Here is a 20602-nt window from a genome sequence, read left to right on the forward strand (position 1 = left end):
TTAATTGAAATTATGTGTGCACTTTGTACAGGGAGAAACATAAATAAGTATTGTACTTTAAAGTTTTATGACTCCTAGAGATAAACATTTAAGAAACATTGCTATGTATAAATACAAGCAAGAAGGAAAGTATTGTGCTTTGCTTGTTAAAGTTATGTGGATATACATGACAAATATCTATTTTTATCAATACTGATTAATTGTTTAAGCAGACCCATATGGATAAACATGAATAATTGAAATTTATATATAAAAAAAATAAAACACCCAGCTTATTGAGCTGAATAATACAGAACGTCCACACTTTAGAAGGACCAACAATTGTTTCAATGTTTTGAGGCACCCTATTCTTTCTGGTGCCTAAGGTCCCGATGACTATCACTCACCCCATCATCAGTCTGTATCTTCCTCCTCTTCTTCACCTTCTGTGGCATCAATCGCTCCACACGACCCTGAGATTCAACATCACCATGCTCGGCCTACATTTAGAGTTTTGGGTTAAGGTATTATTTTTGTCATATCCATTTAAAAATTTAATATCAAGTACATTATCAGGGTGCAGTATCATGTGACTTTGTGGGGTTCACAATTGACCGCTAATGGATGTTAACACACCGGTATGTGGAGCTTTTCTTCAAATAACTTGTAAGACAATTTTTCATAAGAATTTCAACTTATGCATAAAAGACAGTTTTTGTATGCTGCTTTAGCTTATACTAAGTTATAGCGATGTGAAATACATCAGAATTACTTTATTTAATAAGCCAGAGTTATTGGCCAACAATTCTATGTGTAGTACATTCATTTACACAGTTACGCTGCACGCAATATGAAATTTTGGCACCAATTTCAGACATATTCAATGATTTATTCTTAAATCTTAAGATATCGGCACAAAGTGAAAGAAAAACGGTGTGTTTACATTCTGTTCAGCCTGTGTGTAAATCCCTGTGAACCCCGTTGATCATGCACCCTGATTATGTCAGTACAGTTCACATGGAAATGAAACATGTAAAGGCTTGACATTTACTTAAAAATCTACTACATGTATTCCAGTTGAAAGTGTACCCTTTAATTTCACTTGTTCTGAACCAAAGTTGCATGTCCTGCATTTAAATTGCAATATCATATGGTTCACAGACATTAATGTTATTAAAATATATAAGCACTGACTTTAAAATCCATACATGTCTAGACAAGGGCTGTTTGTAAAACATGCATGCCCCCCATATGGGCTCTCCGCTGTAGTGACAGCCATTGTGTGAGTATGTTTTTGTCACTGTGACCTTGACCTTTGACCTAGTGACCTGAAAATCAATAGGGGTCATCTTCGAGTCATGATCAATCTACCTATGAAGTTTCATGATCCTAGGCATAAGCGTTCTTGAGTTATCATCCGGAAACCATTTTACTATTTCGGGTCACCGTGACCTTGACCTTTGATATAGTGACCTGAAAATCAATAGGGGTAAACTGCCAGTCATGATCAATCTACCTATCAAGTTTCATGATCCTAGGCATAAGTGTTCTTGAGTTATCATCCATAAACCATTTTACTATTTCGGGTAACCGTGACCTTGACCTTTGACCTAGTGACCTGACAATCAATAGAGGTCATCTGGTAGCCATTATCAATCTACCTACGAAGTTTCATGATCCTATGCATAAGCGTTCTTGAGTTATCATCCGGAAACCATTTTACTATTTCGGGTCACTGTGACCTTGACCTTTGACCTAGTGACCTGACAATCAATAGGGGTAATCTGCGAGTCATGATCAATCTACCTATCCAGTTTTATGATCCTAGGCCTAAGCGTTTTTGAGTTATCATCCGGAAACCATTTTACTATTTCGGGTCACTGTGACCTTGACCTTTGACCTAGTGACCTGAAAATCAATAGGGGTCATCTGTGAGTCATGATCAATCTACCTATCAAGTTTCATGATCCTAGGCCTAAGCGTTCTTGAGTTATCATCCGGAAACCATTTTACTATTTCGGGTCACCTTGACCTTTGACCTAGTGACCTCAAAATTAATAGGGGTCATCTGCGAGTCATGATCAATGTACCTATGAAGTTTCATGATCCTAGGCCCAAGCGTTCTTGAGTTATCTTCCGGAAAGCACCTGGTGGACGTACCGACAGACAGACTGAAGGACCTACCGACATGTGCAAAGCAATATACCCCTCTTCTTCGAAGGGGGACATAAATATAAATTACCTTAGTTACCTTCTAAATCAAAGAATTAATCTTAACACTTAATATGCATAGTAATAGGCCCTGTTCCTGACAAAGAAAATAGTCCAAACATTTTTTAGCACACGGCATGTTTAACATCTACTATGGCAGCTTGCTTCAGATCTCCCCAAAAGACCCCAAGTGCTAATTCTGTCCAGGAAACGGACTCGGGGTGCATTTCAATAAGTCTCAGGCTTTCGATGCAATTGAGCTTAATTAAAAGGTTTAAACTAAAGTAAAGCGCATTCATCCAATGTCTTGATTTTTGCCCAATCAATATCAATAGTTTGGTAGTGGCAGCAGCCTCTTAGCACTGAGAACCTTTGTTGTAATATATTACAATTATTAGTATACACGAGTAGTTTTCCTGTTGTGTTACTGTTCACCCTGTATTCTAAATGAACTGTTAAATTGCTTCAAAGCTTTTGACATATATGTTGATTCGGAGCGTGAAATATTGTTATGAAACATGAATCTTCAGACATGACTGATCCAAATACTTTTGTTGCAAATTAACTTTTTTCCTGCTTCAAAAGTTTTTTGCAATGATTGAAGTTAAATTTTAACACGATACATTGATGTGCTAAATCCTTTTTAAGTACATACAAATACTGTGTTTAACCAGATCTAGCTAGATAAGTTTGCAAGAGTGCTGGACTTAACCCTTACCCACTTAGAAGACAAGTGAAAATGGCTATATGTGCAAACAGCATAAAACCAGAACAGCCTGAGAGTTACTAGCAGTCTGTTCAGGTTTTATGCTGTTTGCTGCTCATCAGTACATGTATCTAAGGGTTGAAAATGAAACCTTTAAAACTTGAATCTAGTAAGAAAGGTCTTTAACTAAATTTACCTTTCTAAGGAACTACAAATGCTTGAAAATACGTATCTAAGTGGTAAAGGGTTAAATCAGTGTCAATTACAGGATCATTCATTTTACTTACAACCATGTCAAATAACCTCTGTGGGAAATTTTCATGAAATTATTTCTTCAACCATACACCCCGTTCCTCTGAACAAGTAGACATTCATTTGAGCACTTAGACCTGATCATCTGAGCTTGGAAAGAGTGAATTAAATTGACAGCAGTGTCATATACATATTTTGAACTTGTTTAACACCATATTTTGTCAAGTTTGGCAATGATGTTTTGTTTAAACATATGAATTCAAAGTTGAAAAAGTTTTCTACATTAGATAACCATTAGACCTCAAATGCCTGCCAGGACTCCAGTATCATAAGTCGTTCCTCCTTCTCCTCCGAGGTGCGAAGCGCGCTGGCAGCCTCCTGATAGATACGTCGAGTGTTCTTAACATACTCTGGCTCACCTGTTGTCCTCTCAAACTGAGCGTAGCTGATCCACACCTGCAGGGGACAACACATGGTTGCATGCAAGTCATTTGAGTCTCCTTCCGGAGACGTAAAATGTCGTCCCAGATTGGCATGTGCAGTTTGCACAGGCTAATCAAGGACAACACTTTTTGCCTAAACCAGATTTTTGGTTAGAAGAGACTTCCTTTAAATGAAAAATTCCTTCAAAACAGAAAGTTCAGTCCCTGATTAGCCTGTGCGCACTGCACAACTTATCTGGGAAGACACTTTACGCACATGCATTAGGCCTAGTTTTTTCCAGAACACGTAGAATGAAGTAGAAGTGCAAGGGTAGTAAAGACAAGACAACACATTTACCATTGCAAGAAATCCTGAAGCAATTTTTTCAATATGCCTTTATGGGACTTTTTCGAAGATTATGAACTTTTTGAAGGTCAGTGAATGCCTTACATTGTTTGATTTAAACACCATAAACGTTCAGCTCAATTTTAATAACAAGAATTTAATTATTGGAAGAATTTTTGTCTGAACCTTAACATGCTGTGTCCTTTGCAACAGCCGCTTGTAGAGGTTTCTAGTGTTGTTAAACTCCTCGTGTTCAATTTCAAAGTCGATGTATGCTTTCCACAGCACTTCAGGCATGTCGAGTTTAGTTTGTGCAATCGCTAACTCAAATATGGCCCTTGCCCTCTCCACATCTCCGAGTATGGTCTCCAGTTCAGCATACTGAAACAAGATGTTTGTAAAACAGGTATGCTCTTACAGACTAACTTGCATTTAGCCGTCCATATGTGCGATTGTTGGGAGACTTATATATTGCATTCCGCTGTGACCTTTAACTTTATTGTCTTGATCTGAAAAGCAATGGGCTTGTCTTAATTCCCTCAAACCCCAGTTGACTGGGGTTTTAGCCCGTTACCTCCCAATTGCTAGGCAGCCATCATAACAAATTCTCGGCTGTGACTTTTTCAATTGATCTTCACCATTTGACCTCAACAAAGATGTGGGGAATATTTATAATTGTGGCATAAACATAATTAATTTTTCAGTGTAAAAACTTCTAGATGTGCATGAACAAGTCCATTTTTCAAACTTACAAGTATTAATGTTTTTCAATTTTTTGGCTACTGATTGTTTATATTAAGAACAAATCAAGAAGACACAGCTATTTTTTATTTCATTGTTATCTGTTATATATTTATTTAATTTCTTACTACTATACAGAAGAATATATAAAGTTTTTTTGTACTTAATTTTTCCTTGTTTCTTATGGTCAGCAGTAAATGACCACATAATATATACAAGTGGAAAAACATACAATGCACACCAGTTATCTTTTCCAAATGAACAGGTTTTTATACTGTACAAATATATATTATTTATCGTTGTTTAATGTAATGATTTTCAAACTTATTTAGGTATACCTGCTCAAGACAATTAAGTTCCTTAGGGTCTTTGGTGAGCACCTTAAGACCTTTGACCCTCTTTTTTTGCTCTATTCTAATCAATAGAACTTGTAACACAACCATAGCTGTTAATGCTGTTAAAGATACAATTGACATAATCGAAACAATTGACAATAGCTTGACTAACAATAATTTAACAAATGCCTTACCTTCATCCAAGTTGTACAGTTTTCTGGGACAAACTCGAGGAATTTCTCGTACAATATTCGGCACCTCTCAAACTCTCTCAACTGTAGCTCCATGTCAATGTACCCTCGGAACAACTTGTTCTTAGGACATTTGCCAATTGCAACACCCTGTAACAGTACAAATAGTTGTGATCAGTAGGAATGATTCTCTGAGGTAAATAGATACCGGTACTGGACAATAAAGTCATGGAAACAGGAAAAACAAGTGATGTGTTTGTCAAAAACACAAATGCCCCTATTTCGCCGCTTTGAAGCCATAAATTTGACCTTTGACCTTAAAGGATGACATACACCTTGACCTTTCACCACTCAAAATGTGCAGCTCCATGAGATACACATGCATGCCAAATTTCAAGTTGCTATCTTCAATATTCAAAAAGTTATGACCAAACATTAATGACGGTTACAGTTTTAGGAAAGAAAAATGCAATGATATTTGACCTTGAAGGATGACCTTGACCTTGACTTTTCACCACTCAAAATGTGCAGCTCCGTGAGACACATGCATGCCAAATATGAAGTTGCTATCTTCAATATTGCAAAAGTTATCAAACTTTAACCAAGGTTAAAGTTTTGGGACACATACAATGAATGAATGACAGACAGGCCAAAAACAATACACCCCCTATCTTTCCGGGGGCATAAAAAGATACAGGAAATTTACAAACCCAACAATTTTTAGTGAAACAATAGATGTGGTTTTTATCCATAAGATCATCAAAAACCAAGTTATATACGCAAAACACAAGGATAAAATATCCTTGAAAATTGGCCAGTTTTATTCTGGGGAGAAAAAGAAAACTGATCATTATTTTTTATATACAAAAAATAGTCAATTGTTAACATAAACATACCATGACCTTCCGTGCATTGACAAGATTTTTCTGTCGCAGCTCAAACTGTGCAAATAGCAGCCATATCTTTGCAAATGTAAACTTTTTGTGAGGAATGATATCCAAGCAGGCCTTGTACACCTCTCTTGTCTTGTCCATGTCTTCAGTCTCCAGTTCCTCATACAGAGCATAGTTGATCCATAAATATATGTAACGTCGCCATAATCTTTTTTCCTGTAATACATTGATAACAGACATATATACTGGTTAATAAGTTAACTGGGTCAGATCTTTGACATTATTTCTAATAAAATGTTTATTCCAGGTATTTTATAACTTAAAACATTTTATCTTTTTGTTTCTTATGAAATATTGTGAAAGTTGTAATTATTCAACAAAAATAAAGGTCACGGCATAGTGGAAATGGTGCTCGTCTAGCAAGTGGGAAATCTTTGGTACAATCACTATTGCAGGAGCCTTCCTTGTTAGTCAAAATCACCATTTTTATGACTAAAAAAGAATGCATGTTTGAAATTGCAAGAAGCACTCAAAAGAAAAATATTTAAAATATCTGATAACAATAAGGGGTTGGCGAAGTTATCAGAACCTATTTGAATAGTTCAAACGGCATATGAATGTTCTCATGTTAAATTACCATATTTTTTTAATACCAATAGTTTCCGTTTATATATCTCATATTTATCAAACATGAATACACACTCTTCAAAATACATTGACTGAAATGGAGCAGTCTGGTCGTGAGCTACAACATCTGCTATAAATCATGCCACTTTTTGTGGTCTCAATGCATACAAGGTCACTATTGACCAGACTACACCAAAGGTCATGTGCATCAATAACTAGGTCACCCAGTTAAATCTTATCAAAACTTAATAACCACTCTAAAAGCAACATTTATGCATCAATCTTGATAAAACATACTCTGAATGTTTATCTTTACAATAGAAGAGGCCAAGTTATCTTGACAATATCTTGAATCTGGGTCATCTCCCCCGTAACTAGGACATCAGGTCAAATCTTACACAAAATTCTTTTAACTTTTAGGGTCAACATTATGACAAGTTAGAATCAGGGTCAGTTGCTTCCAAAAACTAGATCACCTGACCAGGTGAAGTCTTAAGAAATTGGTGTCTGTGAACTCAGAAGAGCCCAAGGTTCAGGAGGGTGCCCTGAATTATATTTCTTTCTAAGTTGTGATTACCTGGGCTGGGGGTACATTAGCAATAGCCCTCTCATATGTGTCCCGTATCTGTTCCACATTTCCATCATCTTCCAGGAGACGCAGATAGTCAAACCAAGCATCGTAGTTCAATGAGTTGCTTTTTACCTCCTGAAAGTGACAAAACATAATAAATATAAATATTCAAATTTCAAGAATTCATAATTATTTCTATACCTGGTATATTGACAATTCCACTTAACGTATGATTGTAAATCCTAGTGAAAAAGATCATCACTTCAAAACAAATTTCACACACAACAAGAGATGTATTTGTCAGAAATACAATGCCCCTTACTGCGCCACTTTGATAGATGTTTTTTTACCTTTGACCTTGAAGGATGACTTTGACCTTTCACCACTCAAAATGTGCAGCTCCATGAGACACACATGCATGCCAAATATCAAGTTGCTATGTGAAGGGACATAGAAGTTATGAGCATTTTTCGAAACCTAAACGCAAAGTGTGACGGAAGGACAGACAGACAGACAGACGAACGGACTGTCCGATGCCTATATGTCATCCTTTGGGGGCATTAAAAGCTTTACTAGATGCCTGTTAACCAGAAGCAAAGTGAAAATGGCTTTTGCAACCAGCTTAAAGCCAGCATAAAACCAGTACAGTTACTCGCAGTCTGTTCAGGTTTTTTGCTGTTTGCTGCTTATCAGTATCTAAGGGTTGGAAATGAAGCCTTTAAAACTTGAATCTAGTATGTAAGGTTTTCAAATAAATTTAACTTTGTAAGGGACTTCAAATGCGTAAAAATGCGTATCTAGGTGGTAAAGGGTTAAAAAAAGTAAAATTTTACTTTTAATAAATAATAATGTTATCCTCTGCAAGCCTTGCAGTGTAAACCTTTCATAAACTCATTCAATAAATTCAAGTACACTATTACACTAACATAATATTCTCTATTTCTGTGTGAACAGAAAGACATAGATCTCCTTTATGCTCCTGCTTGCTGCACTGCTAGGATGATCAAATCAAAGAATAAAAATCTGTGGAAATTTTATTTCTTTTTGCAAATATAAAATACCGGTATAAGAGAAAAAGGCTTAGCTTAAAAACCTGCATAACAAGTGTTAAAAGGAACGTAATTCTCGCATTTAGCAAATTATGTATAAGAAAATGAACTTTGCACCGTCTGTGATCAAAGGTATTCCCCTATGTATGAAATACATGTGATTTTAATTTCTCTATACTCAATCTTACATACCTCTTCATACTGAAACCTACGCTTGCTGACAATGACATCCTCGATGGCTGTGCGAGATCCAAACTTCTTCTCATGGACAGTGTAGTTCTTGTAGATCTCCTGACATTTGTCTTTAGGCAGATGGTCCAGGGCATACTTGTATATCACTCTCGCTCGCTCATGCTGGAATTATAGAGGGTTATATGACCCATGCTCTGTGAAAACAGGGCTTAATGCATGGGTGTAAAGTTTCATCCCAGATTAGCCTGTGAAGTCCCCACAGGCTAATCAGGGGCCCTATTCACCAACCGATTCTTAGACTTAAGAATAAAGAAAAGACTTAGAAACATGAAAAATGTGTTCAGTGTTTGAATATATACAGGCCTCAACTGGTGATTATGTCATTAACAAAATGTTCTTTATGAAGAATAATATAGATAGAGATGTTTACTGCAGAGTTTGACTCAAAATTAAAGAAATTCTTGAATATTCTAATTTAAAGAATTTTCTTTATTCTTAGACTTAAGTCTAAGAATTGTTTGGTGAATACGTGCCCAGAAACATGTTCTGCTTACACAGGATTTTTAGTTTTGAAAAGACCTCCTTCAAACAAAAATTCCCAGATTAGCCTTGAGGCTGGTACAGATTAATATGGGACAACACTATGATTAATATGGGACAACACTTTATGATTAATATTGGACAACACTTTATGATTTTTATGGGACAACACTTTATGATTAATATGGGACAACACTTTATGATTAATATGGGACAACACTTTATGATTAATATGGGACAACACTTTATGATTAATATGGGACAACACTTTATGATTTTTATGGGACAACACTTTATGATTAATATGGGACAACACATTAGGATTAATATGGGACAACACTTTATGATTAATATTGGACAACACTTTATGATTAATATCGGACAACACTTTATGATTAATATGGGACAACACTTTATGATTAATATGGGACAACACTTTATGATTAATATGGGACAGCACTTTATCATTAATATGGGACAACACTTTATGATTAATATTGGACAACACTTTATGATTAATATCGGACAACACTTTATGATTAATATCGGACAACACTTTATGCGCAGCGCTGTTTCTCCAAAGCGAGGCTCATATTATATCAATATTACACACCAAACAGGGCGATACTCTGAATTTTTAACTAGTGAATGGTAAGGTCAACAGAGGTGTAAGCTAAACACATAAACAGGGATGTATTTATCCAGTCTCTGTCTTTTTTCAAAAGCGTGTTAACCAACATGTGAACCATATCTAAATAAGCAGATATAGCTTATTAAGCTATATTTACATGTGTCAAATTTATAAGAATGTTTCCTGATAGAAAGTGTCTACACTACGTCGGATAGGATCATTTATAATGTAATAGTGTTATAAACAATGTTTAACAAAAAGCAAACATTTTATATCCATATTTTAGCTGTATCAAGGGTCTTATGCCATATGACACCAGCAAATCTCTAGAACAACATGTGCATTTTGTGCATTCTTGTCAGGAGCTAACCTGCCTACTATAAAGTTAACCAAGGCTTTTTTATGTCATAAGGGGACAGAGTAGCCCCTGACCAGACTGAGCCAAATGCTCAGGCTGGTCTGGAGCTTCATTGGCCGCATAGGACCTATTTTTGCATGACACTGGTCGATTAGCATTACCTCTTTCTGCCCTTCCTCAAATTTTGCGAAAGCTATGATAAGTTTTTCATCCATGTTGTCCTCTCCAAAGTACTCCACCGCCCGCTCATAAATGCTCCTAGAACTGTTGATGTAACTGTTCTTCTCTTCAAATTTTGCATACTTGATCCAGTTCTTCACCTCCGGTTGGATTATCACAAGTATTGACAGTCAAGGATAGAAACAGGTAAATTTGAATAAAACAAAGCAATTTTTTTTATTTTGGGCCGATTAACCCATTTATGCCTAGCGTCCTGAAAAAAGGACATTGCAAACAGCGTAGACCCAGATGAGACGCCGCATAATGCGGCGTCTCATCTGGGTCTGCGCTGTTTGCTTAAATTAATTTCTTTATGGAATATTCCAAATATAGAAATAAATATACTTGACACCCCTAATTTTGGAAATATATTATCCAATTTAGAAGGATGGGAGAGTCCACTGGGCATTTATGGGTTAAATTGTCAATAGATTAAACTCAGATTCTGCAGTAGGTAAGTTTGGAAATAATGATACCGAAATGTAATTTTGTGGATTTAGTCTTAATTTAGATGTCAATATTTTCAAAGGAAGTCTATGTTTAAAATGTTGTTTTTTTAAATAAAACAGCTGTACCTTTGATCGTTGATCAAAGAAAGTTTATGTACAAAGATTAAAGCTATAGTGGTATGATTTGTACTATTTGCTGGACACTAGTAAGGATATATCGTTCATAGATCATGCGCGCCCTATCGAGCTCTTTGTATCTCAGCTCAAAGTTGATAAACGAGTGCCAGGCCTGCTCCTCTGGCTCCCACTCCATCCAGCGCTCAAACACCTGACGACATCCTGAAGTACACACAACAACAGGGCTTAATGCATGTGCGTTGTCTCAGATTACCCTGTGCAGTCCACACAGGCTAATCAGGGACAACACTTTCCCCTTTAATGGCATGTTTTTGTTTGATATAAGTCTCTTCTCAGCGAAAATCTAGTTAGAGCTGAAAGTGTTGTCCCTGAAAAGCCTGTGCTCACTGAACAGGCTATTATGGGACGACACTCTATGAACATTAATTATGTCTTGTTCTGTGAAAGCTGGTCATAATGCATGTGCGTTAAGTGTTGTCCTAGATTTGCCTGTGCAGTCGCACAGGCTAATCAGGGACAACACTTTCAGCCTAAACTTGATTTTCAGTAATTCGGGACTTCCTTGAAACTAAAAAAACCATTAAAACGGAAAGTGTCGTCCCTGATTAGCCGGTGCGGACTGCACAGGCTAATCTGGGACGACACTTTACGCACATAAATTAAGCCCAGTTTTCTCAGAACATTACCCAATTAAGCAAATTTTTGCCAGAATGAGGCTCATACACAAACACTGAAAGGTTACTGACTGAACACAACACTGGAAGGTTACTGACTGAACACAACACTGGAAGGTTACTGACTGAACACAGCCTTAAATACAAAGGGAAAAACTGGAGGTTTTGAATTTAGTTTAAAATGTTCTATAACAAATGATTTCTTGGTTACATATCTGTAAATCTTTGAAATTAAAAATACTTTTAGAATATTTGTTGGTTTTCTAGATTATTACTATTTAATTAGGAGTCATAAAAGAATAAAGTATTTATATGTAATAATTGTGGATAAGAAATCAATATTCTCTTTAACCAAATGCTTTTCTACAGTCCTTTAACCTTTTAAATTGGTTGAACAGGACAGGGCTTTTTTTCCTGATTTTGTGAAGCGGCCCTGGCCCCTTCACTTTGTGAAAAAATTGTGAAACAAGAGCTGTCAGAGGACAGCACGCTCGACTATTCGAGTGCTTGACAGTATAACGTAAGCCATCATGGGGTAATTGTTCAAATTATTCAATAAGGTCAAGGTAATAGTTAGGTATATTTTCCACAATCTATTGAACATTTGTAAAGACATAAAACAATCTAAATAGATTTTATTTCAAGTTTGATATCAATAGCTTGGGTGGGAAGTTTGGACGGTCCTTCAAAAATAAAGTAAATAAATAAAAAAGGAAACAAGAGATGTGTTTGTCAGAAACACAATGCCCCCTATTGTGCCGCTTTGAAGCCATAAATTTGACCTTTGACCTTGAAGGATGACCTTGACCTTTCACCACTCAAAATGTGCGGCTCCATGAGATACACATGCATGCCAAATATCAAGTTGCTATCTTCAATATTGCAAAAGTTATTGCGAAACTTTAACCTTGGTTAAAGTTTTTGGACACACACAATGACACAATGACAGACAGACAGGCCAAAAACAATATACCCCCGATCTTTCGATCCAGGGGAATAAAAAAAAAAATTATTTTTTGGGGGGGTAGGGGGGGGGGGTATAATGTGGGATGTAGTCATTTATTGTCTGCTCTTGTTTATAGATTGGGGTCATGTTGGTAAAGAAGTTTGCAAAATATGAAAGCAATATGTCAAGGGACATTGAAAATATTTGAGGTGGTATGCAAACTTTAACAGATTTATCAATAATATGCATATTCTAAGTGAAAAAAGGGCCATAATTCTTACAAAATGCTCGATACAATTGTCTGCGCTTGTTTATAGATTGGGGTCATGTTGGTAAAGAAGTTTGCAAAATATGAAAGCAATATGTCAAGGGACAATGAAAATATTTGAGGTGGTACGCAAACTTTAACATATATTTATCAATAATATGCATATTGTAAGTGAAAAAAGGGCCATTATTCTTACAAAATGCTTGATACAGTTGTCTGCGCTTGTTTATAGATTGGGGTCATGTTGGTAAAGAAGTATGCAAAATATTAAAGCAATATGTCAAGGGACAATGAAAATATTTGGGGTGGTACGCAAACTGTAACATTTGCACGCTTACGGGAACGCTGACGCCGGGGTGAGTAGGATAGCTCCACTATATATATTTCATATATATAGGATCTGGCATGAGTTGTCATATCATACCATATTTTATTAAACGAGTTCAGGAATTTTGTGAGTAAGCGAGCCTTTGGCGAGCTTACTAACAAATTTCCTGGACGAGTTTAATAAAATATGGTATGATATGACAACGAGTGTCAGATCTTTTTTATCACATGCTTTTAAATGAGCAAATTAAATAAATGTTTACGCAAACATAATGATAAATCCCGAATGTTGTTTACATTTCGTGATGTCCTTTGATGTTGCAACGTCATTTCAGCAAAATTACAAAATGCGATTGGTCAATAAACGATAACTAAGCCAATGACAACGCTTAAAAATGTTGTATTACACATGTGTAATGTAAAAAAATATGAAATAGTTATATTAAATGGGAAACAGGGTATGGCATGTGATAAATAATAGTCGCGCTAATTTTTTTTGTGAACTTCTGAAAGTTATGGAAAAAAAAACGAGTTGTAAAAATTGTGAAATTCAGTTCGTTAAGAATTAGAATAATAAAAGCATGTTTAATACTTGCATCATATAAAAATGTCTTGAAATAATGAATTAAAATATTATTTTCATTGTCTTGACACTTTCTTTCAACAAATAACCACTTACAACAATATTCTGACTTGTAAACTCTATCTTAAACCATTGAAAAGCCTTGCTACTGTCAATTTCTTGTCTCGCTTAAGTAAAATATTAAATCAAATTTTAACTTTGCATTTTGAAATGGCCATTTTTGGCAGTTCTAAGCCCAAAAAAGTCCAATTTTTACAGTTGAAAATATCGGCTTTTGTCAAGTATAGTGGCCTTAATAGATTTGTGAAATGTTTGTGTCAAAATTGTGAAATGGCCGTGAACGGCCATTCTTTTAGAAGTTGCCTTAAATGATGCTTTAAGAACAGGTTATTCTTGTTAACATACTTTACTGACAGTACATAAGTTGATAAGTTGGTCGAAGGCTTTACTATACATTTTACTAAGGTTAAGCCCAATCAATATTTTCAATTTTGAATAAAAGTAAAGTTTGTATTTCTTAAATGTTAGATAGATGCTGACTTGATTTTTTTAAATGCAGTTTAAGCACAATATATCAAAGACCTACAGAGAAAAAAAAACCTGTTTCTATCAAGGTAGCAGTTACCTCAAACCCTATTTGACCCACATGCCATCAAAAAGAAGGTATTGCTATAAGGTAAATATGTGTAAAGTTTCTTCTTTTTTTTTAATTAATGAAGTTTTCAAACAGAAAATATACAACTGAATTACTGACACCAAGAACCCGCTCCTGCTAAGCAGCATGGTAAAAATGGCTATATGCAACCAGCATAAAATCAGAACAGTCTGTGAGTTACTGTTGAATCTAGCAAGAAAGGTCTTAAATCTCATTTGTTTCAGTGGAAAATGGTAACGCACCTGCAATATTTCCAAGCATCTCTTCCATGTATGTGTACTTGTACCAGAACTGGTTGGCCCTTGGCAGCACAGTCACAGCTCGATCCCAGATGTTCCGTGCATGGTTGATCTGCCGCATCCTGTACAACAAGAGCCATCCCCGCCAAAATATGTTTGCTTGTATGAGAAAATTTGTTTAAGAGAGTAGAATAATATTTGTAAAACATGGTACCTAAGTCATCTATTAATATTTCAAGGATCAATTAGTTATAGTGTGTTGGAGTTATTCTGTAGAGAATAAAATATATGGAAATGAAAGAAATGGAGGTAATTAAAAAAACAACTATAAACAGTTACTGTTCTTGATCACTGTATTTTTCCTTAAACTCATCTATTAATTTTACAGTGAATACTTCAGTGTTCAAATTAAAATATTATTGTAAAATTAGATAAAGGGAGATATCTCTTCTCCTAATTGCCATCTGTTTATATTTCTAGCTTCAAGTAAATCCCTTCAGTAGATTTAGAGTTATGCTAAGGACAAAATTTTACTTTAAAGTTACATAAAAGGGGAGATAATTCAAAAACTAAGGTAGATAGAGTTATGGTTCTTGGTCACTGCACTTCTCCTAGTTTCTATCTGTTTATATTCTAAGTTTAAAGTAAATCCATTGAATAGTTTTGGAGTTATCCTCTGAAAAAAGTTTCGAATGGAAGGACGGACGGACAGACGAATGGACAGACAGACAGAGACTATTACTATATCCCCTACCAAAATGTTAACTTTATCTGTTGATATGTTGTTATAAATTAATAAGTAAACTGCCCTGTGCCTGCACGATGTGTTACACCATCAATGCATATTATTTGTGAAAACCACTGTCTCGATCTGACGTCAAATAGAGAATGTCTCACAATTCACTGTCTCGATCAGACGTCAAATAGAGAATGTCTCACAATTCACTTTTTTATGTAACAGCACTGTGAACCTTCACGATTACATCCGCAACTACGCTGTTGTTTATGAAAATATTGCATGTAGGAATTGAATATATTAATACTTCAATACTTCATGTCAACTAAATTTTTAAAATTTAAGACACCAATTTAAATACATGCTCAATCCAAAGCTCGTTCTTCATGTTGCCTACTGATACTACATTCACACACAATTTAATAACATTATATCCATCCCAACTTAAGTTTTTGAGCCCCAATAGTTGAAAAATATTTTTAGCGCCAATGACCTTTACTCTTGACCCAGCATGCCTAAAATACGAACCCAAGCTAGGTCCCCATCCAAGCTTGCTATATCCCAACTTTCATAAAGATTGGTGATTGCAAACTAAAGTTATCGACCAGAACCACCACCAAATTGATGCCAACAGCACACACCAGTATGCCATACCTTAATTTCATAATCAGGATATTCAACTTTGTTGAAAATCTGGTAATCAAATCGAAACTTATAAATTAGCATTTACAGTAAAAGATACCTCGCACACACCAGTATGCTATACCTTAATTTCATAATCAGGATATTCAACTTTGTTGAAAATCTGGTAATCAAATCAAAACTTATAAATTAGCATTTACAGTAAAAGATACCTCATTTCCATTTCTGCATATTTCAGCCATACAGTGATGTTTCTGTGGTCCACATCTAGAGCTCTCTCATACACTGATCGGGCCCTGAAATGTACATCAATAATAGAATGGACTTCTCCTCAAATCAACATATTTATTTAATTCTTGTTATCTCTGGAAAAGCACAATGATTCAAGTGCTGACAAAACATATTGAGAATTTTTTGTGTCAACTATGAAAATGAATACAGTGTTAGTTGTCAGTTATTAAATGGTTGTATATTCGAAAAGATGTGGTCCCTTTGCATCACGAAATCATACTGATTGGGTAGACCATATTAATATTTATTAAGGCTGTTAATAAAACACTTATTTTTTTAACTACGGGTTAAGTGTTTGTCATCTATTAAGTGATATTATAGTATCATGGCCAGCCTAAATTCAACTAGCCTGATGAATTATAGGATGTAATTTTTTACAATCCCTACGCCTAAAATACCACATTTTGTTCCTAAAAATAGGTCTTTAAAAAGAAATCCCAAAATTATCTTCATTTCTATACATGCATTATTTTGTTAAGTATAATTAACAACTTGATTCATTGCCTCTATTTCACATTCGATTTACTTCACTGACCTCATGAGGTGGCCACTAACATTAGTCCCATAATGCAAAAACATTTGTAGTTATAAACACATAGGTCAGCGTCAGGTTTATTTTCACCTGCATCAGTGAATCTGTGGTAACATACAGTGGAAACTAACTCTTGGGTCTATTCTCTGCTCAATCAACTAACAAATATTTTGCATGAGACGTTAGGTGCACTGTACTTGGTGATTCAAACTTGACTCTTAAAGAAAATATGTTACTGTCTGAAACCAAGCACAGTCTACATGAACCCAACTATAAGATCTACATGGCACATAATTTTGGGGCACTCAACAAAAATGAGCAAGTCACTAGTAAAACCGAGCCTCAATGCATAATTTGTGTTCATTTATAGGAAGTCTCATCAGTCTAGGTGGTCAATGTTTTGCCTGATTAGCCTGTAGATTGTACATAGGGTTAACTCTAACGATACTCTATGCACATGCATTAAGCCTAGTTTTCAAATAGACCAGCTCAATTGTAATACACACATACACACCTCTGTATTTCCTTCGTGCTTTCCTCCCACTGCGCATACTTGATCCAGTTGATCATCTGAGTGCGATTCCTTCTGATTTCATCTTCAAACATCTGCCACAAAATACACATCAATGCAATATATAGGCTGAAATATGCTTATACATATATGTAATACAGGACAAGGACAACACAATCAATTATCATTATTGTGTAGCTTTTTCAAGAGCATGTTTTTTTAACTAAAATCTTAAACATGCACTGAACATATAATTTATTTCCTTCAGTTGTCACAAGACAGCAAACTCGATTCTCTTCAAGTTTACTTTACATAGTTAAAGGCTTTTTTTTTAAACAAAGTGGCCAAATGTTTGATAAATTTGGTGCTTGTGGCAGTTTTGGGCAATGAATATCTGTAAAACATGTATTTCCAGGCAATCCCCCAAAACCTCCATGATTTATTCATGAAGATATTCCCCTACAATTATAAACAGCCCAAAATTAAAATGAACATATGAGTAAACAAACATCAAGGAGCATGTTGTTTTTTTTATACCTTGTCCAAGATGATTCAATTTTAATGCCTGAACATATTTAATTGATGTAAGTATCATAATCTTTCAAATAATTATGTTCATATGCTGTTTTATGATTTGTATCACAATTTTAAATCATCTTAAGGGATGTTTTGTGGGAATAAACTATACTTATTACTTATTATACCCAGTATGCCTTTTTCACTTAATGTTATAAGCCACTGACACCTTCACCTTGGACTTGTTAAACTCAATTCCAATAGATCTGTTCCTCTTTTCCAAAGAAACCATCAAACTCATGTTCATGATTGAAGGTGAAAGATAATAGTAGATATTGTGCAGAAACAAATGGTCTTCAGACGCCACAGACATTCTGAACAACCTACCTTTTTCGAAGGGGGCAGAAATATTGATTAACTCTTTCAGTGCGGGAACCGAATTTTGAAGGCCTTTGCAAACTGTTTGGATCCAGATGAGACGCCACATAACGTGGCGTTTCATCTGGATCCAAACTGTTTTCTATTCTGATAGTATTCTTTGAAAAAAAAATTGAAGAAAATGCTAATTTAAGAAATTCAGCAGACGACATTTTAGCAGACGACAAATTTCCCAGCATGCAAAGGGTTACCTTTCTCTGTCTTAGTCTGTATGCCTGCAGCTCTTCTGGGTCAGAAATTTTCTGTTTTGGAGGCTGTAACATAACATATTTAAAGTATCAACATCAGGATTATTTCAAATGACCAATATAAATAGTAAGCAAATACCCAAAAAATCAATCTTAATGAGTTGCCCTTACAAGCATATATGTAGCAATATGTAAAGTGAAACAATTAAAGAATGAACCTAGAACATAATATTTCAAGTATACAATATCTCTTAATGATTAAATAATTTTATTTTTTGGTATCAAAGTGTGCACTCTCACTAAAGAACATAACCCTACTAAAAAACAATAAGCAAATGAACAATATTATATATTTAGTATGCATAGACTTATATCATTTGAGTGCACATGCAATCAACAGATGACAAATCATTACCGGTGGTAAAAGCTCTAACTCTCGTTCTTTTGCCTCTCTCAGCAACTGCTCAGCTGTGATCTGTACTGGCGCTGGCATCTTGTTCTTCACCTGAAAGTTAAAATATGAAATATATAAATATACCATTGTTACATTTTCTAAGCAGGACTTTCAAGCTCCTGTCCACAAATCATAAATTAAATTGAGTATGTACATTTCATTTATATCAAGATGTACAGTAAATCACATATTCCTTTCATTTCACAGTAAGTCTAACAACAAGAGCACCGCATAACAGATGCTACGCTCGGCTGCGGGTGCAGTTTTGAATAAATGAAAGCTTGTCAGATTTTTTATATTTTTTTAGAGATCACAGTGACCTTGACCTTTGACCTAGTGACCCAAAAATGGGTGTCACATGTAGAACTAATCAAGGAGCAGCTACATATGAAGTTACAAAGTTGTAGGTTGAAGCACTTTGATTTTGGAGCCAATGTTCAAAACCTTGACAAAATGTAAAGGTTTTAGAACGACGCGAACGACGCGAATGACACAACGACAAAGAGCTGGCTATGACAATACCTCGGGTTTTCTCCGAAAACAGCTGAGCTAAAAACTCAATTAACATAGTTTTCATACACATTTCAGGTGTCAGTGACGTAAGAAGTATTTTCTATCATTACAAATAAATCTTCTAAGCATTCATTTAAATATTTTTGGTGGTCTTTAATGATTGCACCTCTTTTTCAAAGGGAAACAGAACAAAGTTTTTCACATCAGTCATCTGATTAGACCCCATTGTTGTAGGCAAGACACTCAAAACAGAAAGTGCTGTTTTATTAAAATTCATATGTACACAAATTCTGCCATTCAATCTTTATAGCCATTCCATTTCATTTATTCCAACAAAAAATCAATAGTTCTTCATGAATGCTTTGAGCTTTTATGATTACATACATACAGCTCAAAGTTCTTCATGATAAACCAAATGTAATCAGTATCAAGTTTGTCTATTAAATTAAATTCAATCAACCTAATGCAGGGTAACAAACAAATACATGACCATCACCATCAATGTGTGTGTTTTTGTGTGTGGATAAATGCTCAAAACAAATAGTTGATAAAAAACATAATCAAACAGAAAGCAAAAATTTGTAATTAACGATTAAATGTATCTTACAGTGGTTTTGTAGATGGTTGATGTATCACGATTGGATACTTAGACATATGTTCTATCTTGAGGAGGGTTCCGAAGATAGTCAATGTATAAATTAGCATATTTTCAACAGCACTTCCGATAGCCTTAAATTTTGGACGTCCCAGACATAAATTTTGAAGTCCCACATTTATTTCAAAATTTTAATAGACCTTACCAAATGTGATATCGATGGATAAGAACATGTTCCAGAGATCTATAGATAAACATATTATATTGACAGATTTTTGCGTGTTCCAACTCTATCCATTACCTGATAATCGAGTATTATTATGATTTCTTTTTTCAAAACCAAACTACGGCCAATATTGTAGATTAATGTGTTAAAAGAATTTCATAAACACAAATGTCCGCCATTTTATGTACGCGCATATAAAAATTGAATTGTGGGATGGTGGAATTCCCATTGAACATGCGTTATTTATGTGACGCGATTTTGATAGCATAGAGCACTGTTTATATTTAAACTAGAGCTTTGTCACAGACGTGACGAATACCCCCACATGCTGCATTGACACATAATATTTTGCATGTTGTCTTCACACAAAAATGCTGAAACCATGTTAAATTTTTAAAACACACTAAGTGACCCCTTG

At 35.1% G+C, this 20602-nt stretch overlaps 1 protein-coding gene across 1 annotated transcript in view; it reads right to left on the reverse strand.

The window, feature by feature from the left end:
* The window catches only part of LOC127874901 (crooked neck-like protein 1), a 31836-nt gene that overhangs the window by 1562 nt on the left and 9672 nt on the right, over nt 1-20602 (reverse strand). Inside the window, exons 2-15 of the mRNA XM_052419578.1 lie at nt 18812-18901; nt 18400-18462; nt 17258-17349; nt 16133-16216; nt 14546-14664; nt 10929-11051; nt 10206-10384; nt 8516-8677; nt 7281-7409; nt 6080-6292; nt 5187-5333; nt 4103-4297; nt 3449-3604; nt 387-479 (exon numbers count right to left, since the gene is read on the reverse strand). Coding sequence (XP_052275538.1) covers nt 387-479; nt 3449-3604; nt 4103-4297; nt 5187-5333; nt 6080-6292; nt 7281-7409; nt 8516-8677; nt 10206-10384; nt 10929-11051; nt 14546-14664; nt 16133-16216; nt 17258-17349; nt 18400-18462; nt 18812-18901 — 1845 coding nt within the window. The remainder of the gene's footprint in view (nt 1-386; nt 480-3448; nt 3605-4102; nt 4298-5186; nt 5334-6079; nt 6293-7280; nt 7410-8515; nt 8678-10205; nt 10385-10928; nt 11052-14545; nt 14665-16132; nt 16217-17257; nt 17350-18399; nt 18463-18811; nt 18902-20602) is intronic.

This window comes from Dreissena polymorpha, chromosome 3 (genome assembly GCF_020536995.1).
Source record: "Dreissena polymorpha isolate Duluth1 chromosome 3, UMN_Dpol_1.0, whole genome shotgun sequence".
NCBI classification, from domain to species: domain Eukaryota; kingdom Metazoa; phylum Mollusca; class Bivalvia; order Myida; family Dreissenidae; genus Dreissena; species Dreissena polymorpha.